Below are 22,716 nucleotides of genomic sequence, written 5' to 3'. Positions count from 1 at the left end.
ATCAAAGATAAGGTGACCATATGTGCGTGGGTTTATCTCTGGGCTTTCTGTCCTGTTCCATTGATCTATATTTCTGTTTCTGTGCCAGTACCATACTGTCTTGACTACTGTAGCTTTGTAGTATAGTCTGAAGTCCGGAAGCCTGATTCCTCCAGCTCCGTTTTTTTTTCTCAAGATTGCTTTGGCTATTCGGGGTCTTTTGTGTTTCCATACAACTTGTGAAATTTTTTGTTCTAGTTTTGTGAAAAATGCCAGTGGTAGTTTGATAGGGATTGCATTGAATCTGTAGATTGCTTTGGGTAGTAGAGTCATTTTCACAATGTTAATTCTTCCAATCCAAGAACATGGTATATCTCTCCATCTATTTGTATCATCTTTAATTTCTTTCATCAGTGTCTTATAATTTTCTGCATACAGGTCTTTTGTCTCCTTAGGTAGGTTTATTCCTAGATATTTTATTCTTTTTGTTGCAATGGTAAATGGGAGTCTTTTCTTAATTTCACTTTCATATTTTTCATCATTAGTGTATAGGAACGCAAGAGATTTCTGTGCATTAATTTTGTATCCTGCCACTTTACCAAATTCACTGATTAGCTCTAGTAGTTTTCTGATAGCATCTTTAGGATTCTCTATGTACACGTCTCTATGTATCACGTCATCTGCAAACAGTGACAGCTTTACTTCTTTTCCGATTTGAATTCCTTTTATTTCTTTTTCTTCTCTGATTGCTGTTGCTAAAACTTCCAAAACTATGTTGAATAATAGTGGTGAGAGTGGGCAAGCTTGTCTTGTTCCTGATCTTAGTGGAAATGGTTTCAGTTTATCACCATTGAGGACGATGTTGGCTGTGGGTTTTTCATAGATGGCCTTTACTATGTTTAGGAAATTTCACTCTATGCCTACTTTCTGGAGGGTTTTTATCATAAATGGGTATTGAATTTTGTCAAAAGCTTTCTCTGCATCTATTGAGATGATCATATGGTTTTTCTCCTTCAGTTTGTTAATATGGTGTGTCACATTGATTGATTTGTGTATATTGAAGAATCCTTGCATTCCTGGGATAAACCCCACTTGATCATGGTGTATGATCCTTTTAATATGCTGTTGGATTCTGTTTGCTAGTATTTTGTTGAGGATTTTTGCATCTATGTTCATCAGTGATATTGGCCTGTAGTTTTCTTTCTTTGTGACATCTTTGTCTGGTTTTGGTATCAGGGTGATGGTGGCCTTGTAGAATGAGTTTGGGAGTGTTCCTCCCTCTGCTATATTTTGGAAGAGTTTGAGAAGGATAGGTGTTAGCTCTTCTCTAAATGTTTGATAGAATTCGCCTGTGAAGCCATCTGGTCCTGAGCTTTTGTTTGTTGGAAGATTTTTAATCACAGTTTCAATTTCAGTGCTTGTGGTTTGTCTGTTCATATTTTCTATTTCTTCCTGGTTCAGTCTTGGAATGTTGTGCATTTCTAAGAATTTGTCCATGTCTTCCTGGTTGTCCATTTTATTGGCATATAGTTGCTTGCAGTAATCTCTCATGATCCTTTGTATTTCTGCAGTGTCAGTTGTTACTTCTCCTTTTTCATTTCTAATTCTATTGATCTGAGTCTTCTCCCCTTTTTTCTTGATGAGTCTGGCTAATGGTTTATCAATTTTGTTTATCTTCTCAAAGAACCAGCTTTTAGTTTTATTGGTCTTTGCTATTGTTTCCTTCATTTCTTTTTCATTTATTCCTGATCTGATCTTTATGATTTGTTTCCTTCTGCTAACTTTGGGGTTTTTTTGTTCTTCTTTCTCTAATTGCTTTAGGTGTAAGGTTAGGTTGTTTATTTGAGAGGTTTCTTGTTTCTTAAGGTAGGATTGTATTGCTATAAACTTCCCTCTTAAAACTGCTTTTGCTGCATCCCATAGGTTTGGGGTCGTCGTGTTTTCATTGTAATTTGTTTCTAGGTATTTTTTGATTTCCTCTTTCATTTCTTGAGTGATTTCTTGGTTATTAAGTAGTGTATTCTTTAGCCTCCATGTGTTTGTATTTTTTACAGATTTTTCCCTGTAATTGATATCTAATCCCATAGCATTGTGGTCGGAAGAGATACTTGATACGATTTCAATTTTCTTAAACACCAAGGCTTGATTTGTGACCCAAGATATGATCTATCCTGGAGAATGTTCCATGAGCACTTGAGAAGAATGTGTATTCTGTTGTTTTTGGATGGAATGTCCTATAAATATCAATTAAGTCCATGTTGTTTAATGTATCATTTAAAGCTGGTGTTTCCGTATTTATTTTCATTTTGGATGATCTGTCCATTGGTGAAAGTGGGGTGTTAAAGTCCCCTACTATGATTGCGTTACTGTCGATTTCCCCTTTTATGGCTGTTACTGTTTGCCTTATGTATTGAGGTGCTCCTATGTTGGGTGCATAAATATTTACAATTGTTATATCTTCTTCTTGGATTGATCCCTTGATCATTATATAATGTCCTTCTTTGTCTCTTGTAATAGTCTTTTTTTAAAGTATTTTGTCTGATATGAGAAGGCTACTTCAGCTTTCTTTTGATTTCCATTTGCATGGAATATCTTTTTCCATCCCCTCACTTTCAGTATGTGTCCCTAGGTCTGAAGTGGGTCTCTTGTAGACAGCATATATATGGGTCTTGTTTTTGTATCCATTCAGCCAGTCTGTGTCTTTTGGTTGGAGCATTTAATCTATTTACATTTAAGGTAATTATCAATATGTATGTTCCTATGACCATTTTCTTAATTATTTTGGGTTTGTTATTGTAGGTCGTTTCCTTCTCTTGTGTTTCCTGCCTAGAGAAGTTCCTTTAGCATTTGTTGTAAAGTTGGTTTGGTGGTGCTGAATTCTCTTAGCTTTTGCTTGTCTGTAAAGGTTTTAATTTCTCTGTCAAATCTGAATGAGATCCTTGCTGGGTAGAGTAATCTTGGTTGTAGGTTTTTCTCCTTCATCACTTTAAATATGTCCTGCCACTCCCTTCTGGCTTGCAGAGTTTCTGCTGAAAGATCAGCTGTTAACCTTATGGGGATTCCCTTGTGTGTTATTTGTTGTTTTTCCCTTGCTGCTTTTAATATTTTTTCTTTTTATTTAACTTTTGATAGTTTTATTAATATGTGTCTTGGCGTCTTTCTCCTTGGATTTATCTTGTATGGGACTCTCTGTGCTTCCTGGACTTAACTACTTCCTTTCCCATATTAGAGAAGTTTTCAACTATAATCTCTTCATATATTTTCTCAGTCCCTTTTTCTCTTCTTCTTCTGGGACCCCTATAATTCGAATGTTGGTGCGTTTAATGTTGTCCCAGAGGTCTCTGAGACTGTCCTCAATTCTTTTCATTCTTTTTTCTTTATTCTGCTCTGCAGTAGTTATTTCTACTATTTTATCTTCCAGGTCACTTATCCCTTCTTCTGCCTCAGTTATTCTGCTATTGACCCCTTCTAGAGAATTTTTAATTTCATTTATTGTGTTGTTCATCACTGTTTGTTTGCTCTTTATTTCTTCTAGGTCCTTGTTAAACATGTCTTGTATATTCTCCATTCTATTTCCAAGATTTTGGATCACCTTTACTATCATTATTCTGAATTCTTTTTCAGGTAGACTGCCTATTTCCTCTTCATTTGTTAGGTCTGGTGGGTTTTTACCTTGCTCCTTCATCTGCTGCGTATTTCTCTGTCTTCTCATTTTGCTTATCTTACTGTGTTTGGGGTCTCCTTTTTGCAGGCATTAGGTTCATAGTTCCCGTTGTTTTTGGTGTCTGCCCCCAGTGGCTAAGGTTGGTTCAGTGGGTTGTGTAGGCTTCCTGGTAGAGGGAACTAGTGCCTGTGTTCTGGTGGATGAGGCTGGACCTTGTCTTTCTGGTGGGCAGGTCCACGTCTGGTGGTGTGTTTTGGGGTGTCTGTGGCCTTATTATGATTTTAGGCAGCCTCTCTGCTAATGGATGGGGTTGTGTTCCTGTCTTGCTAGTTGTTTTGCATAGGGTGTCCAGCACTGTAGCTTGTTGGTCATTGAGTGGAGTTGGGTCTTGGTGTTGAGATGGAGATCTCTGGGAGATTTTCGCCATTTGATATTACGTGGAGCTGGGAGGTCTCTTGTGGACCAGTGTCCTGAACTTGGCTCTCCCACCTCAGAGGCACAGCCCTGATGCCTGGCTGGAGCACCAAGAGCCCGTCATCCACACGGCTCAGAATTAAAGGGAGAAAAAAAAGAAAGAAAGAAGAAGATAAAATAAAATAAAGTTATTCAAATAAAAAATAAAAAATAATTATTAAAAATATTTTCTTAAGTAATAAAAAAAGAAGAGAAAGGAGAGAGCAACCAAACCAAAAAACAAATCCACCAATGATAACAAGTGTTAAAAACTATACTAGAACAAAAAAACAAAAAAAAAACGGACAGACAGAACCCTAGGACAAATTGTAAAAGCAAAGCTATACAGACAAAATCACGCACATAAGCATACACATACACACACACAAAAAGAGAAAAAGGGAAAAAAAAAAAAATATATATATATATATCTTGTTCCCAAAGTCCACCTCCTCAATTTGGGATGATTCCTTGTCTATTCAGGTATTCCACAGATGCAGGTACATCAAGTTGATTGTGGAGATTTACTCTGCTGCTCCTGAGGCTGCTGGGAGAAATTTCCTTTTCTCTTCTCTGTTCGCACAGCTCCCAGGGTTCAGCTTTGGATTTGGCGCTGCCTCTGCGTGTAGATCGCCTGAGGGCATCTGTTCCCGCTCAGACAGGATGGGGTTAAAGGAGCAGCTGATTCGGGGACTCTGGCTCACTCAGGCCGGGGGGAGGGAGGGGTACAGAGCGTGGGGCGAGCCTGCGGCGGCAGAGGCCAGCGTGACGTTGCACCAGCCTGAGGTGCGCCGTGCGTTCTCCTGGGGAAGTAGTCCCTGGATCACGGGACCCTGGCAGTGGCCGGCTGCACAGGCTCCTGGGAGTGGAGGTGTGGATAGTGACCTGTACTTGCACACAGGCTTCTTGGTGGCTGCAGCCGCAGCCTTAGCGTCTCATGCCCGTCTCTGGGGTCCGCACTGATAGCCGCGGCTCGCGCCCGTCTCTGGAGCTCCTTTAAGCGGTGCTCTTAATCCCCTGTCCTCCCGCACCAGGAAACAAAGAGGCAAGAAAATGTCTCTTGCCTCTTCGGCAGCTCCAGACTTTTTCCTGGACTCCCTCCTGGCTAGCTGTGGCGCACTAGCCCCTTCAGGCTGTGTTCACGCCGCCAACCCCAGTCCTCTCCCTGGGATCCGACCTCCAAAGCCGGAGCCTCAGCTCCCAGCCCCCGCCTGCCCCTGCAGGTGAGCAGGCAAGCCTCTCGGGCTGGTGAGTGCTGGTCGGCACTGATCCTCTGTGTGGGAATGTCTCCTCTTTGCCCTCCGCACCCCTGTTGCTGCGCTCTCCTCCGTGGCTCCGAAGCTTCCCCCTCCGCCACCCGCAGTCTTCGCCGGTGAAGGGGCTTCCTAGTGTGTGGAAACCTTTCCTCCTTCACAGCTTCCTCCCACTGGTGCAGGTCCTGTCCCTATTCTTTTGTCTCTGTTTTTTCTTTTTTTCTTTTGCCCTACCCAGGTACGTGGGGAGTTTCTTGCCTTTTGGGAGGTCTGAGGTCTTCTGCCAGCATTCAGTAGGTGTTCTTTGGGAGTTTTTCCACATGTAGATGTATTTCTGATGTATTTGTGGGGAGGAAGGTGATTTCCATGTCTTACTCTTCCGCCATCTTGAAACTCCTCCACAAATAAAGTTTTATTAGAACTCTCACTTGTTTACATATTGCCTGTGGCTGCTTTAGCAGTACAGTGGCAGAGTTGAGTAATTGCAACGTAGTAGACTTTTGTTCTTCAAAGCCTAGAATATTTAATATCTGCCCTTATAGAAAAAATTGCCAACCTCTGATGTAGGGGATGTTGTGTACTTCATTTTGCTTTGAATCAGAGGGCACGTAATATCCAGATCTAGTCTGATCCCTCCATTGAACTCCTATACCCTCCGCCTGGACAGAAAATGATCTGAGTGGTGTTATTTTCACACGACATGGATGTCCAGTTCTTCATGCATCTTTCGCTGAATAATGGTTTTAACATCAATTTTTAATTCTTACGCAAGTCGGTAATTCCATTAGGAGTTTCCAAATGATGGTTTTCTCCTCCCTTCATTTAGTTCACATTTGTTAGCTGGTATTCTCCTATAAAGTGGAACTTTTCCTCATCAGCTGGGACTATTTAAGTAACTTGAAATAAGTTCCTTTTGGAAAAGCCAAATAATGGCATAATTTTTTCTCTTTTATTACCAGTGTTCAAAGTCAGGCTATTCATTGTTTTCTTATTTGAGATCTCTGAATAGCTTGCGCATTCACATAATTCAAAATTCAAAATATGTAAAAGGTATTCTATAAAAATTCTCCATCTTGCCTCTGTCCCCCGCCCAAGGCAACCTCTATTCGTTTTTTCTGTACCTTTTCAGAGCATTTCATGCCTATATAAACTAGTTCATGTGTATTCTTTTCCTCCATTTTTATACAAATGATTGTATATACTGCACACTATTCTACATGTCTCTTTTTTACTTTAACAATATACCCTGGAGATCTTTTTATATTCGACCATAAAAAGCCTTCTCATTCCTTTTTTTAAGCTGCATCATGCACTATGGAAATAACCATAATTAATTTAGCTCATCCTATTGATAAATATTTCAGTTGTTTCCAATGTTCTGCTACTGGGCAGATGAATTCCTTTTAAGTGGATAAAAGCAGCAAGGGGCATGAGTTCCCAGTCCTAAGGCATCCATCCCACCCTCAAGGACCTTCTGAGGAGGCCTCCCAACTCTCCAGTCACGGCCACTCAGACAGTGGCGATTGTACCCAGAGAGCCCCCAGAGCACCTTGTGAGAAATCAGAGACCTCCAGGGGAAAGGGTGCCAACGTCCCTTCTGAGGAAGAGATAGGGACTACACCAGATCCCCCGCACATCCTGCCAACACCCTTGGGAAAACTCAAACAGTTCCTACTCATTTTGCAAATGGCAGCAGGAAAGAGTTACTCTTACCCTCTAGTGGGCATCTGTTGTCTTTGGATATCCAGAGTATCCTGGATGGGCGGAGCTTTCTCTGCTCAGGAAAGGCAGTGTATAAAGGCTTGGCTCCCTCATGTTGAGGAAGGGATGGAGGCCCCTGGGTCTTCTTTTTTTTTTTTTTTTAATACTTTATTTATTTATTGTATTTATTTATTTATGACTGTGTTGGGTCTCTTAGTTTTCGTGTGAGGGCTTTCTCTAGTTGCGGCAAGTGGGGGCCACTCTTCATCGCGGTGCGGGGGCCGCTCTTCATCGCGGTGCGCGGGCCTTTCACTATCGCGGCCCCTCCCGTTGCGGGGCACAGGCTCCAGACGTGCAGGCTCAGTAGTTGTGGCTCACGGGCCCAGTTGCTCCGTGGCATGTGGGATCTTCCCAGACCAGGGCTCGAACCCGTGTCCCCTGCATTGGCAGGCAGACTCTCAGCCACTGAGCCACCAGGGAAGCCCCCCCCTGGGTCTTCTTGACAAGGATATTTCTTGGCTTCTCTTTCAGGCCATTCAGCAAGGGACCATCCAGTGCAACTTTGCCGGGGTTGCTTTGGGTGACTCCTGGATCTCTCCCATCGGTAAGTAGGGAATTTTCAGACATTTTAAAATTCCCTTTCCCTACTCTTCGGGACTTTGGGCTGTGGTGTCTAGATCAAAGAACAAGGCAATGGAATTCTCTGGGTCCTTGAAGAAGTCAACACAGAAAGTGTTTGCCCCAGGAGTATTCCAAGAAATTCGGGGGTGAGAACTCATTTACAGAGCACCTACCATGGACTGCTACAGGCTGAACCGAGGTCTCTTATTTGATTTTCACAACAAAAGAATCAAATTTTACAGTTGAAGACATTCTAGAGACTTAGAAAGATGATGGAATTTGCCCTCTGACACACAGAATGAGTTGCCTGGGCAGGATTCAAACCCAAGTCTGTTTGTCATCTCGTCCTGTCCACCATCCTTATGCTAACATGAGCATTTGGGGTGAAACTCCCACCTGTTGCTCATTTTGATGGTGAGGCAGGGCTACCATCTGGTCCTGTAACTCAGAGGTCGAAATTTCATAACCTGAGCATCCTTGTTGGGAGTATAGGTAAAAGTTGTTTGGATTGTATACACCCAGGGTGTGGCTTCAGGCATCTGCAATAGTCACTGTGGTAGGGTTAACTCTAGTGAGGATTTCTAAATCTCAGCAATGTTGATGTTTTGAGCATCATGTGATTCTTTGTTGTAGGGGAGTGTCCTGTGCAGTGGAGGATGTTAGCAGCACCTCTGCCCGTTAGATGCCAGTATTTCCACCCCAGCGTGGCAACCAACAATATCTCCAGACATATTGCCAAATGTCCCCAGGGGACAAAATCACCCCAGTTAAGAACTACTGCCCTAACCTAACAAAAGGTGACTTTTCACAGGCAAAACCAAACTGTAGAGTTAGATTTCAGAAGAGAAGTTGCCTCTGAAGGAGGGAGGGGAATAAGCTGGAAAGGGTCACGAAGGAACTTTTTAGGCTCTCGTTGGGTGGTTGTTACATGAGTGGATGTGTTAATCGAAACTCTTCTAAATGTACGTCTATGGTTTGTGATGTGTGATTATGCCTCAGGTTTTTAAAAATAATAATTTATAAAAGGTAATATTTTCCCGTTAAAAGATAGAGATTTGGCTTGTTACAGAGCCATGTCCCTGATGGATTCAAGACATTCTGAAGCTGCTTGGAATGGTTATTTCTTGCCCTCGTTCTTGGCATCTCCAGGGCAGGACTGAAAGGACAGAACTGAGAGCTCAGTCCACATTGTGAAAAGGGCTGCTCTTTGTGTTTCCTTCCTGGATGTACTTCCTAGGACGCCAAGATGTTGCAGAAGCCTTGACCTGAGGCGTGAGGGGGCCAGCAGGTTTCCTGCCAGGTGTCTCACTCAGAGTGACAGTACTGGCCTCACGCTTCCTTCGAGGGTCTCATCACAGCTGTGTTAATAACACTAGACACTTTTCATGTGTTAACTTCACTTAATGCTTGCAACAGCTCCATGGGATGCATGGTATTATTATCCTAGTTTTGGAGGTGATGAAATGGAGACTCAGAGAGGTTAAGCAATCTTCCTAAAGTCACACAGCTAAAGCCAGGATGCACATGAAGGCAGCAGGCACTGGAATCCGTGCACTTAACCATTACCCTGCATTCCTTCCTGAGACCAGTAAGTTAGCCTCATGGCTTTGCATGTGCTCTTCATCTGGTCCAAAATCTCCCGAATTCACCTTGTTGTGACCCACCTCCCCTTTTGAATCTTCCTGCCCAGCTCTTAATCCCTCCTTCCAGGTCCACCTTGATCCGTCCTTCCAGATCCACCTTATGTATCACTCTTCCACCCCAGAAGTACTCCCATTTTTGAAGAAGTACTGTTAATTTTCATAAGCAATTATTAATTGCTTGCTAGGGAGTAGTTGTTTTGTTGGGTGCTAGGAAAGATACACAGACATGCTTCATTTCTTCAAGAAGATCTGCACGGTTTAATATGGTAGCCATAGCCGCATATGACTACTTAAATTAATTAAAATACATAAACTTTTCCATCTTTCATTTGTACTACCCACAATTTCAAAGTGCCCAATAGCCATATGTGGCTGTTGACTACTGTTTTGGACCACACAGATATAGAACATTTGGGGACTTCCCTGGCGGTCCAGTGGGTTAGGACTCTGTGCTTCCACTGCAGGGGGCACAGGTTCAGTCCCTGGTCAGGGAACTACGATCCCACAAGCCTCGCGGTGTGGAAGAAAAAAAAAAGAAAAAGAAATAGAACATTTCCATCATTGCAGAAAGTTCTGTTGGACATCAGAGGTCCACATCAGAGTTCAGCAAACTACAGCCTCCAAGTCTGTCCTGCCACTCTGCTTTGGTAAATAAAGTTTTTACTGGGACACAGTCACCCCTATTTATTTACATATCCTCTGACTGTTTGAAGGCTGCAAAAACAGAGTTGAGTAGTTGTAACAGAGACCAGCTGGCCTGCAAAGCCAGAAATATTTATTATTTATCTCTTTCTTTCAGAAAAAGTTTGTCAGTCCCTGGTCTAGATCAAGCAGGGAATGGGATGCATTGGAGAACTGCAGATGATTCTTTATAAGAAACTGAGGCACAGGCTTGATGGTTTAGGGTTTAGCTGGAGAGGTGAATGACAGCTAGGTCCTGAAGGACCTGGTGTGCCTGTATTTCTCAGGGTGTGCTCTGAAGAATACCAGTCCAATGAAGTGCTATGCAAAGGGCTCCATGGCCAAATAAGTTTCAGAAGTGCCAAATACTGGTCCCACTTCCTCAAGGTTCACAGGCACATTAAAGGCTCTGAGAAGTCCTGCAGTTAAAAAAAAAAAAAAAGTGTTTTCTTTTGCATAACCCCAAAGGTATTTCACCAGCAAGTCATTTTTCCTTCTAATACTTAGGTTAACATTCTGTAGAGCTGGGGTTATTTGAAACAGACTTTGAGATACTTGGGCTTAGGGGGAACCATTGAAGGCTTTTAAGCAAAGGAGTGATGTGTTCAAATGTGCTCTATAAGTTGTGGTCCTTGATGTAAGTCAACTATACTTCAATTTTTTTTTTTAATTACAGAAGAAAAAAAAATCACATAAGCCAAAAAAAAAAAAGTTGTGGTCCTTGCTACTTTTTTAGCACACCTCTCAATGGCATTAGCCGTACTTAGTGTTATGGTAGTTGTGACCTTGTCCAAACCAAGCCCAACTATTCTCTTTGAAGTCAGGTATTGTCTTACTCAGGTTTATATCTTATAAAGCTCCTTACTGGCTTTAGGCCCATAGTAAACTCTCAGTACATTTTTGGAATTGAAATGAATCGATTGGCAGTACAGCACAGACACTTGTTGTGAGGTCATTAGTCTTCTTCCTTAATTAGGAAGCTGGCGTCCCCACATTGGAGGAGCAGGCAGGATGCAGAGCAGAACTGTGAAGGTGGGGAAATATTTTAGGCTGTCACAAAGTCTAGAAGTCTGCAGATGAGAGCCTCCACTGCACACGCACTGCTTGCCTGTGGTGCTATCCCTGGCGATGACTCACTGGCTGTGCCAGTGTCAGGCCAAATTAATGTGGCATTTAGTCCTGAGTCACCAGAAAGACCCCCACAGCCTCGCCCCACCTCCCAGCCACCGAGACATCAGCCCTGCATGGGCCCTGGTGAGTTAAGGAGCCTTCAGACCCAAAGCCACTGCATTTCTTCTGTCTCTTTCTGCTTTGGAAGGAAAACTAGTTAGGTATTTTGGGGGGAGGACAGAGCCACAACAAACTTACTTTATGCTTGTGTGGTTTCCTTTAGATTCAGTGCTCTCCTGGGGACCTTACTTGTACAGCATGGTAAGTAGATGAGTCCCCAGCTCTGCACCTTCTGTGGTTAACAGCCCAGCTGACCTCTTCTGGCTCTGTCCGAAGGAAGGACAAAGCTAGCTGGGTTTGCCTATGTGGTTGACACTGCCCCTTAGGGACTTATCAAATAATCCATATCAAATCAAAGACCCTAAGCAACAGCCGGCCTTGGGGACAAATTTAAAGAAATATCAGCACAGTTATCCCATTTCTCCAGGTACAAGAAATGCACATTTTTAAAATCCCCCCCCCACCAGCTTTTTATTACAGACGTTTTTTTTTTAAGTTATTTTATTTATTTAATTTTGGCTGCGTTGGGTCTTCGTTGCTGCGCGCGGGCTTTCTCTAGTTGCGGTGAGCGGGGGCTATCCTTCGTTGCAGCGCACAGGCTTCTCATTGCGGTGGCTTCTCTTGTTGCGGAGCACGGGCTCTAGGCATGTGGGCTTCAGTAGCTGTGGCACGTGTGCTCAGTAGTTGTGGCTCGCGGGCTCTAGAGCGCAGGCTCAGTAGTTGTGGTGCACGGGCTTAGTTGCTCCGTGGCATGTGGGATCTTCCCAGACCAGGGCTTGAACCCGTGTCCCCTGCATTGGCAGGCGGATTCTTAACCACTGCGCCACCAGGGAAGCCCCAGACATTTTCAAATATGCAGAAAAGTTGAAAGATCATGGTGAACACCCATATACCCATCACTTAGACTCAGTTACCATTTTCCTATATTTCCTTCATCAAGAAACACAGCGCTTGTAATGCTGTGCTTTCATATGGACGGTCCCCTTTCTCCTTCCTGCCACTCTTTCTGTTAGCCATCCCTAACTGGAGCAATGCCAGATTTGTGTCTCTCACAAAGTGGGCCTTTTAGTTCTTGCTTTGCGTTCCAGTCTCTTCTCGACGACCGAGGTCTGGCAGAGGTGTCTCAGGTTGCAGAGCAAGTCCTGGATGCCGTAAATAAGAGACTCTACAAAGAGGCCACCGAGCTGTGGGGGAAAGCAGAAATGGTCATCGAACAGGTAAGAGGGGACACGCTCGGGGCCAGCCTGCTTGGCTTTTCCCCTTGGGTGAAGGGACCTTGGTTGGTGTTGTTAGGATTGGGATCTGTCCTGAGACTGCCCACAAGTCGAGAAATGATGTCAAACTAAACGATACATCTGACGAGTCTGAGCAAAGACAGGGTCAGAAAGCCACCCAGCCTGCAAGACTTGCCTGCCCCTCGACTGAAGGTATGGCTTCTATAAAAAAGAATATGTCCCACAGAGGCAAGTGTTTGGATCCTTGCCGAGCAGTGCTCTGGCCCCAGTGAGCCAGGAAAGAAGAATGCACAGGCTGAGGACTTGAGTGTGTAGGACACTGTAGCTCAGTTTTCCCTGGTAATTAACACACAGGCCCTTGATTTTCTCCTGCGGCATCGGAGCTCACTACCCCAGGAGACCAGTCTGACACTGCTGGTATCTGAGCCTTCAGGGCTACATTTCTTTCTGGTCCGAGCAAATGTACAGAGTTAAAGCTGTCCTCGGATAAGGTGGAGAACCAGGTGCCGTTCTGTTTTGCAACTTTGATAATGAATAAATAAAACAAACAGCCAAGTATATTTTTTCTGTATTTCAGAACACAGACGGGGTGAACTTCTATAACATCTTAACTAAGACGTCTCCCATGTCTACCGTGAAATCGAGTCTAGAATTCACCCAGAGCCACCTAGGTGAGTGGACCTTGAAGTTGCTAGACCCTGTCTCCGCCTCCGTGTGAGAGGAAACCAATTTTTTAAAAAGCTTTATTGATATATAATTTACATACCATAAAATTCACCCATTTTAAGTGTGTAATTTTCCATGGTTTTTAGTTTATTTACAGAGTTGTGCACTCATCACCACAATCCAGTTTTAGAACATTTCCATCACCCCAGAAAGATCCCACATGTCTGTCTGCAGTCAATTTCTGTTCCCACTCCCAGCCCCAGGCAACCACTAATCTGCTTTCTGTCTCTCTAGATTGGCCATTTCAGGACATTTCACATAGATGGAGTCATGCACTAGGTAGTCTTTTGCATCCGGCTTCTTGCACTTAGATAGTGTTTTGAAGTTTGGAAACCAGCTTCTGCACATTGAATTACGATGTCAGTTGTCCTAAAGGCTGGATTGAGTTGTCTTCCCTGCGGGTGCTGAATGCCTGGTATCCTTCCGCCATGCAGAAGCTGCAGGAGGCCTCTAGATTCCACTCAGCTGATTGCCTTTGGCCGTGCTGGATAATCTCAGTGGCCCCAGAGTACATAAAATGCAGCAATCAGAACCAATAAAGCATCTCCACTTGGAACATGTTCCTGACTCCCCCCGCCCCCCCACCATCTGGGGGGAATCAGGGGGACACCTTTCTTTTTCCAGGTGCAGGCCTCCCTCTTACAGCATCCCCGGCAGCTTAGAAAAGAGGTTCTCTTGGTCTTATTTCCAGTCCTTTGACTCACCGTGTACCAGTTTGTTTTAGTTCATCTTTTCCAGCGCCACGTGAGACACTTACAGCAGGATGCCTTAAGTAAGCTCATGAATGGTCCCATCAGAAAGAAGCTCAAAATTATTCCTGAAGATTGCTCCTGGGGAGGTAACTTGTGTGACCTAATTAAAGCGTCTTTTGTAGAGCTGGGGGGTGAAAAAGGTGGAAATTCAAAGGCCTTAATTTGTTGAATGGGTTTTGGTGGTGGCGATAGTATGTTGCAGGTAGAACAGTATCGACATTGATAGATGAGCAAACATAGAAAGACAGTAAATAACATGCCAAAATTGGTTCAAAATCGGGGGTTGGTAAGGGAAGTGGGTGGGGAGAGAAATGAAGCAACTTTTTATAAGTGGAAGCCAGGAGTGAGTACATGGGAATCATCACACCCTCCTCTTTACTTCTGTATCAGTGTGAGGTTTTCCATAATAAAAAACTGAGATTAAAAAAGCCATGCCCAAGGCCACAGTTGGTTGTGGGTAAGACTTCCACACAAAGGTCCTTTCGGACAGGGTTTGAGAAGCTCTCTCTGGCTGGCCTCTGCAGGCATCCTGATGTAGATGTGGTCTGGCATCTATTGCATTCTGGTCTGAAGGTCATAGTGGGGAAATACTGGGGTCCTCAGGGACCGAGACCAGGTAGAAATCTTGCATAAGTTCCTGCTCAGTCTTATAGGGAAGCCATGAGTAAGTGGGACTCCCAGACTCCTGGAGGGGAAACACTCAAGCTGAGGAGGGTTTTGTTCATGTCTAAGAGACCCCAAAGCTATGCCTCTGTTAGGGCAGAACCTTGACAGCGGCGGAGAGGCTGGGACTTGGCTCTGGCCCTGGCTTCTTCAGGGGACACGGCCATTCTCCCAACACGCAGTCAACAGAGGACTCGTCCTAGACCTAGTGTCTTCATTTCCCCCTCACCCCTTAGAGTTTTCTAGAAATGAGGGGAAAGTTAGCTCAAATAAAAGAATGTGGTGTCAGAGCTTTAAGGGGTACAGACACCCACAGGAGGTTGGACGCTGAGAAGGAGATGTGAGCACCCCCAGGAGGGCAGGTGAAGGTCAGGCTCACAAGAGCACATCTTTTCAGCTCAACCCCCTCATCTTACCTTCATGACTGTGTTGTCCAGCCCCAGCTTCTCGCGTTATAGGGACCCTCCCTCCCTGCCCAGTGTGGCTGGACGGGCGAGCCAACTACACTTTTGCAGATGAAAACTGATAAGAGCAAACTCTCCCTGGCTCCGGGTGTGCCTGTGTATGGGTCTGGAAAGGACAGACTGCACTTTCCGGGTACCCTCAGTGTCCCAAGTCCAGTTTGTAGTTAAGGCCTACGTACTTCGGAGTCAGCCAGCCCTGCATTCTGGTCCCACCTTGCCACTGGCTGTTTCGCCCGGGGCATGTTTCTCAGCCTCTCTGAGCCTTATTTTCTTTAGCCATTGCACAGGCTAAAGAACCTAACCTCGCAGGGCTGGTGAAGGAAGGAGGCAATAGGGTGTTGCTTACAGAGTGCTTACTTAGCACAGTGACTGGCAACTAAAAATCAATGATGGCTGCTGCCGTTGTTCAGTACGATGACAGTGGTGGTCAGGGATCCAACAGGAAGGCTGTGCGGACCGCCTCCTCTCTTGCCTGGGGCTAGTCATCCACGCGACTTTACCAGGGGCCGGCTCCGAATTGGTTTAGGGCTGATTTGTTGGTTACTAAGGTAGCCCTCCTGGTTCAGAGCTTAAACCTTGGCCCTGAAAAAGCAAAAACAAAGCAAAACAAAAAAACCTTGGCCCTGGTATTACTCAGCAAAGGAGGAAAACTAATGTTGGCCCCAAATCAGTTTGTCCCCTGAGAGGACCAGCCCAATGGGTATTTTCTTTTTTTTTTTTTTTTTTTTTTTTTTTTTTTAGTTTTATTTATTTTTTGGCTGCATTGGGTCTTCGTTGCTGTGCATGGGCTTTTCTCTAGTTGTGGAGAGCGGAGGCTACTCTTTGTTGCGGTGCGTGGGCTTGTCATTGTGGTGGCTTCTCTTTTTGTGGAGCACGGGCTCTAGGCACGCGGGCTTCAGTCGTTGCGGCATGTGGGCTCAGTAGTTGTGGCTCGCGGGCTCTAGAGCACAGGCTCAGTAGTTGTGGCGCACGGGCTTAGTTGCTCCGCTGCATGTGGGATCTTCCCGGACCAGGGCTCGAACCCGTGTCCCCTGTGTTGGCAGGCGGATCCTTAACCACTGCGCCACCAGGGAAGTCCCTCAAAGGGTATTTTCTAAACCTCCCTGTTTCCTTGGGTGTTAGCTTTCTCTGGGTTTCCATCCCTCATGACAAATGGCATCTGCTGTCATCACAAGCACCTGGATGAACAGACACGTGTGCTGTTTGGGCTCCCCTTCTACACGGCCAGCTCGGGGCACAGATTTCTGGGCCAGCTCGTCCCTGTTGGCGAAGCATCTGTGTATTCGGTCTTTGTGAGGTGCTGCATGGTGGTCACTTTTGGGTGCTGGATGCTTTGGGCTGAAAGGTGCCTCTTGTTCTGGCAGGTTCCAAGCTGCTACCTCTTTCTCCTTCCCCTTGTACAGGCCAGGCTTCCAGTGTCTTCCTGAACATGGAGGGGGACTTCATGAAGCCAGTCATCAGCATTGTGGACGAGCTGCTGGAAGCCGGGGTCAACGTGACCGTGTATAATGGACAGCTTGACCTCATTGTGGACACCATGGGTAGGAGCCACTCAGGGCCCATGGAGCCAGTGTCGTGGGTTGAGCTGGAAGGGAACTGGCCTCTTGGGGGACTGTTGACATTGAAATGGCAGGAGGAAGGCCATTTCCTGTTACATGCATCCACCCCTGACCTGACTCTTTGAAGAAGGTAGGGCTGCCCGAGGTTGTGACCCCTCAGAGAAGCCTGGCCTGTCCAGCTTTTGAGGCCTTAGGTATGATTACAGAAAAGGATAATACCCACCCCCACCTCGAAATTTAAAAAGAAGACATTTCCCTAGCCACTGGACAAAGGCACCATTTAACTGAGGGAAAACCTCGTTTTTGTGCAGCGTCACAGGGGATGGTAAGCACTGCAGCATGAATCAAGACGGCCCTGCTGACCCTGTAAAGATGAAGACCCAGGGGAAATGGTCTTGGTGGGGTCCCTCCCGCACTGGCTGCCACCTGTGCCCACCTCTGGTTTCAGGGAGGGCCAGGGAGAAGCTCAGGCAGGTTCTCAGAACTGGCAGAAAAATCGAGGCACGTGGTCTGGCAGATGTGAGTGCGCCTCAAAGTCAGCAGGATTGAATATTTTTGCGACTTGGGAGCCAGGGTTACTGAGGACGATGTGAAAAGGTTCCATGTTTCTTCCATGAGCTCCCCCGTGTGATCCACCATCTCCTTACCCTGAGGCTTCTCCGTCCTCCTGGCAGCCGTGTCCACCTCCAGAGGTCCCCGATTTCCTTGCTACAGAGCGTAGGGCAACGGGAGGGTCAGGGGCAAAAAGCAGTCACAGCTATTAGGTTTCTCCCGGGCAGCCTGGCTGTGGCTGGGACACCCAGTGCTACAAATGCAGAGTTCCCAGGCCCTGCCCAGACCTACTGCATCGGAATTTGCATTTTAACAAGATCCCGGAGTGAGTTTTATGTACACCCCAGCTTGCAAATTCCATGCTGAATCATGGGACCCAGATTTTGGTTTCTACTCCACTCAGCTCTTAACGCTGGGCCCTTCTTCATCCCTCTCACCAGGTCAGGAGGCCTGGGTGCGAAAACTGAAGTGGGCAGAACTGCCCAAATTCAGTCAGCTGAAGTGGAAGCCTCTGCACAGTGACCCTAAGACTTCAGAAACGTCTGCCTTTGTCAAGTCCCACAAGAACCTGGCTTTCTACTGGATTCTCAGAGCTGGACACATGGTGAGAGAGGGTCAGCGTTTGTTCCAGATTTGCCACTCGAGTTGGGGGTGGAGGGGCCACACGCACTGGTCTCATAAGTGCGTTGGGTTTGGGGGTGTTTTGGGTTCGCTAATGAAACTCTATTTGAGCTTCATTGAAAAAGTAAATCCTCCTGAGAGACTCACGCTGGGTTCTCTATCCTCTGCTCTTTAGGTTAAATGAGTTGAATGTTACTTTCTTCTGGACAGTTTGTCCTGAAGGAACAACTTGTCCCGAGGGAGGCAGGGAGAAATCTTCTTTCCCTGACATTTTCAGGGAGTGAAATCAGAGCTCGGTGGTCTGTAAGGCTGAGCACAGTGCAGAGTACAAGTGTTTGTGAGGAGTGGTGGCTCTGGAACTTCAGTTCAGAAGAGGCTTCACCTGCAAAGACGGGGACGGAGGCTGCAGCACTCTTGCACTTGCCTAGTGAACACAGTGTTTTCCCTTACGCTGTAGGTGGACTGAGTAACTTTCCCTGGGCTGAGGGAGATTATGGAGGGATGAATACACTATGCAAGCACATGCACACATGTGCACACGCATACACACACAGACTACCTGCAAAAGAGCCAAAGGCAGGAATGCCCAGGAAGCAGAAGGGGCCCAGGTGTTTCCCTCATGGTTATGCTTTGGTCCAGCCATTTAAATGCAGGCTCTCCTTTCGTCCCAGATGGTAGTTTCCTGGAGGAGATCTGTGGGAGAGATGGTAAGGCTTGGCGCCATTGTGCTAAGACAGAATCTCCACAGAGAAGGGGCTGAGGGACAGCTGTCTGGCTAGAAAGGGGGGCCTGAGGAACTGGCCTTAAAGCTTCATTTGCACAGTGAGCACATCATAGAGCATTCACTTGGACCGCCAAGGAAGTGCTGAGGGACTTGGGGGTTACCAATAGTGGTTCTCAACTGGGGTCAGTTTTGCCCCAAGGGGACTTCAGCGATGTCTGGAGACATTTGGGGTTGTCACAGCTTGGGGAAGGTTGCTACTGGTATGTGGTGGGCAGAGGCCATGGATCCTGGTAAACATCCTGCCGCACACAGGCCGGCCCCCCACCACAGAGAATTGTGCCGCACAAAACGTTAGTCGTGTCAAGGTTGAGAAACCCTGATCTAGAGGAAAGTGGGAGCTTGGGTATATGGTATACTTGTTCTTACTATATTTATTAGGTATCTTGACCATGGATAACTTATCCTCAACCTCTCTGACCCTTAGTCTTTTATTTATTTATTTATTTAATAAATTCATTTTATTTATTTATTTATTTTTGGCTGCATTGGGTCTTTGTTGCTGCACGTGGGCTTTCTCTGGTTGCGGTGAGCGGGGGCTACTCTTTGTTGCAGTGCGTAGGCTTCTCATTGTGGTGGCTTCTCTTGTTGCAGAGCACAGGCTCTAGGCGCTCGGGCTTCAGTAGTTGTGGCGCACAGGCTTAGTTGCTCTGCGGCATGTAGGATCTTCCAAAACCAGGGATCGAACCCGTGTCCCCTGCATGGGCAGGCGGACTCTCAACCACTGTGCCACCAGGAAAGCCCTTCCCTTAGTCTTCTCTTAAGAACCTCCCAGAAATGTAGATGCTGCAAGCTTTAAGAGAAACCAAAGTTACTCTTTGGTTCCTTTATTCACTGAGCAAACATTTGAGTGTCTCATAACCACTCATCCCTGTGCCAGGTACTGGGAGTACAAAGATGGATGATACACCATCTCTGTCCTCCGGGAGCTCATGGACCAGAACGGCAGACAGGCAAAGACTCTAGTAACATGGGGTGAGAAATCCCAAGATGGGGCTTGGCCCTGGGAAGGGAGCCCAGCCCAGGCTTGGGGGTCAAAGACGAGGCCCTAAGGATGGGCAGGAGTTAGCTGGGTAAGAGGAGAAGGTGTGGGGTCAAAGAGAGCAGTGTGTGCAAGTCCAGAGGTGCCTTCAGGCAACTGCGGCCTCGGAGGGTTGTCTCCGCATCACTGAGGAGACATGAGGCTGGAGAGGGAGAGTTTGCATACCTCTGTAAGGAGCTTAGACCTACCCTGAAAGCAATAATGTGCCACTGGGGGGGTTTTAAGCAAAGGAGTAAAATTACTAGATTTGTCTAAGAAATAACATTCTAGCAATAGAGGACATGGGACAAGACTGGAGCAGAGAGCTGATCTAAGATGCTTTTATAATAATGCAGACGGGAGAGACATAGAGGAATTTGATATTAGAAGGGAGAATAAGCAGGACTTGGTAACTGTTTGTCTATAAACTAGCCGAGTGGGCTGTCCATAGGCAATTGACTATATAAACTGTGTATTTGTGGGTCTGGAGTTAAATGTTTGTCCTTAGAGATAGAGATTCGGGAGTCAAATATGGAAAAGGCGAGGGTCAGGGCCCTGGATACACCAGTATTTAAGAGGCAGGAGGGAAAAGAAGGACCCACAAATGAGACTTGAGAAGAGAACAGCTAGAAAAGTAGGAGGGAGACCAGAGACATCCCCAAAGCAGAGAGGGGCCAGTGGTGTCGAATGCTGCCAAGAGCTCAGATAAAGGACTGAAGTGTAAGCAGTGATTTGGGTGCACCGGTGTTGGTGGTAATTGTGGCAAAAGCATGTTTAGTGGATTGGCAGGCTCAAGCCAGCACGGAAAGGACAGAGCGAATGAATGAGCAGTGAGGGAGGGAACACAACTTCCCTTAAGAAACTGGAAGGAAGTAGTAGCCCACCCTTTTAATAAACTTGATCCGAAGAGACAGTGGACAAGGCAGCAGGACACAGGGTTAAGAAGGCATTTTGTCATGGCTCTGAGTACCTTCGGTGTTGACTGGGAAAAGGCAGTAGGAGGTCTTAGAGCACAACACTATTTCAAGAAAGGGTCTCTGCGGAGTCAGAGGGGAGGGGGAGGCAGGAGGAAGCAGCTGTGGGCTGTCACTGGTGTGAGGAGTTCAGGCCCGGTTCCTCTTGGTTTGTCACCGGTAGAACAAGGCATCAGTTGGGGGCAGCCTTAAAATAGCTGTTGGAGACTGTTATTAAATCATCCCCCAACCACTTCCTCTTTAGTTGATTAAGTGTCGTTTTGGCATACCCCACCGTGCCTGTGCCTCCTGGGGACCGAGCCTGGCAGGAGAGTCGGGGGCAGGAGTGTGAGAGAATCGTGGAGCCTCAGAATTTCAGAACTTGGAGCCATCAACTCTACCCCCATCTTTGTGGGGGACAAACTGAGGCCCATGCCCCTCCCCCTTTTGATGGTGTGTGGGAAGGAGATTTTTTACAAGAATTATTTGAAAAAATCTTACAGGAAAACAAAAAGTTGAATAACCGTGTAAAAGCAGGGGTGCCCCAAACAAAGGGTCTTGTTGGTTTACAGATTTGCTGTTAGTTTCCCTTCCACTCTGGGACCCTTCCTACACAGAGAATCCTTTAAAATATTTACAATCTTCCCTCTTCCTTGAACAGTCTGGATCCTAGTAACATAAGCACAGCCCTTATAAAGAAATCAACAGGGACTTCCCTGATGGTCCAGGGGTTAAGACTCCACGCTTCCACTGCAGGGGGCGAGGGTTCCATCCCTGGTTGGGGAACTAAGATCCTGCATGCGGTGTGCCCAAAAAAAAAAAAAAAGAAAGAAAGAAATCAACAGATCAGCCCCAAATGGAATAGAAGATTCCTTCCTAAATGCTGGCTTCTCTAGACCCCTGCAGCCCAGCAGGTGGGGGCCCAGAAGAGGATTTGTCCAGCGTAGGGTCATTTCACAGAAGGGACGCTCTCTTGAGGAGTGGCACCCAGGTGCAGCTGTCCTCCCTGGTTGCTGTCACAGAGCTGGCCCCCCCAGCTCTGTCTCGGGATGATGGCCCTGACCCCAGCCCCAGGCGTGGAAACAGGAGTGCTAACGCGGATACTGCTTGCTTCCAGGTTCCTTCCGACCAAGGGGACATGGCTCTGCAGATGATGAGGCTGGTGACTCAGCAAGAATAGGATGGTCTGGGCTGGAGGTGAGCTGCTTGGCCTCGGGGCACGGAAGCCGAAGCAAGCACCCGGAAGGTGTAGGAACCACTCTTCTCCCTTCGAATCTGACTCGGGGGGAGAACCTGACTTGGGCTGTGATTGTGAAGGGTCCCATCAGCTTCGACAGAGGACAAAATCATTGCCTCTGTGACAACTTGGAAATCATTACTGCTTCTGAAAACTAAGTTTTAAAAAAATGGGTTTGTTTTCATCAAAATGAAGGGTTGAAATAGATTAACATTTTCTTATTACAAAAGCAAGTTATGCGATTTATAGAAAAAACAGGAAATACAGGCAAACAAAGAACAAAATGAATGCTCATATGCTCCCTTCCCAGGGATAAGCACTGTTACCACTTAAGTGTTTATCCTTGCAAATCTTTTTTTGCTATATATACATATATATTTTTTACAAAAAACGCAATCATTGCTATGTTATTTCACAGTCTATCTTGTTCACACATCAGTATGATGTCTGCTGAGCATTCCATTTTATGGATGTACCATAATTTACCTACCAAATGCCCAGTTGTTTCCCATAAACAGTGTCTAGTTTGTCGCTTTTATAAATGGTGCTCTGGTGATTTATCCTGTTAGTTACATTTTTACACACATCCTTATCATTTTCTTACAATAATTTCCTAAAAGCATACTTGTTCAGTCAAAAAATTGTAACATTTCTTTAAAATTAAAATGATGAGTACGGGACTTTTGAGTTTTAATTCATGGCTCAAGATCTGCAAAGGGACCTGATAGCTTCTATGATAGCCCTGAAAGAAATACCACTTCCTGTAGTTGTGGGGCTGAGATTTTGAAAACCAAACCCGAAGTCTCGTCCTGCAGTGTGTGAGGAAAGAGTTACTAACAGGTTACGCCTGCGTGACCAGCCCCTTCTGACCTGAGACTAAAACAGGCTTCCTTGGGTGGTACTCCACGCTTTCCCCACAGTTTGGTT

At 45.9% G+C, this 22,716-nt stretch overlaps 1 protein-coding gene across 1 annotated transcript in view; it reads left to right on the top strand.

Moving 5' to 3' along the window:
* The window catches only part of SCPEP1 (serine carboxypeptidase 1), a 37,507-nt gene extending 15,038 nt beyond the window's left edge, over window positions 1-22,469 (top strand). Inside the window, exons 6-13 of the mRNA XM_007176159.2 lie at window positions 7,582-7,654; window positions 11,389-11,426; window positions 12,314-12,442; window positions 13,038-13,131; window positions 13,911-14,024; window positions 16,469-16,606; window positions 17,617-17,780; window positions 21,670-22,469. Of these exons, the coding sequence (XP_007176221.2) occupies window positions 7,582-7,654; window positions 11,389-11,426; window positions 12,314-12,442; window positions 13,038-13,131; window positions 13,911-14,024; window positions 16,469-16,606; window positions 17,617-17,780; window positions 21,670-21,732 (813 nt within the window). The 3' untranslated portion in view covers window positions 21,733-22,469. The remainder of the gene's footprint in view (window positions 1-7,581; window positions 7,655-11,388; window positions 11,427-12,313; window positions 12,443-13,037; window positions 13,132-13,910; window positions 14,025-16,468; window positions 16,607-17,616; window positions 17,781-21,669) is intronic.
* Window positions 22,470-22,716: the final 247 nt, after the last annotated feature.

The sequence above is a fragment of the Balaenoptera acutorostrata genome, chromosome 20 (genome assembly GCF_949987535.1).
Source record: "Balaenoptera acutorostrata chromosome 20, mBalAcu1.1, whole genome shotgun sequence".
In the NCBI taxonomy this organism is placed as follows: domain Eukaryota; kingdom Metazoa; phylum Chordata; class Mammalia; order Artiodactyla; family Balaenopteridae; genus Balaenoptera; species Balaenoptera acutorostrata.
The sequence above is the reverse complement of the archived record's forward strand: the minus strand, read 5'-3'. Positions and strand labels throughout refer to the sequence as shown.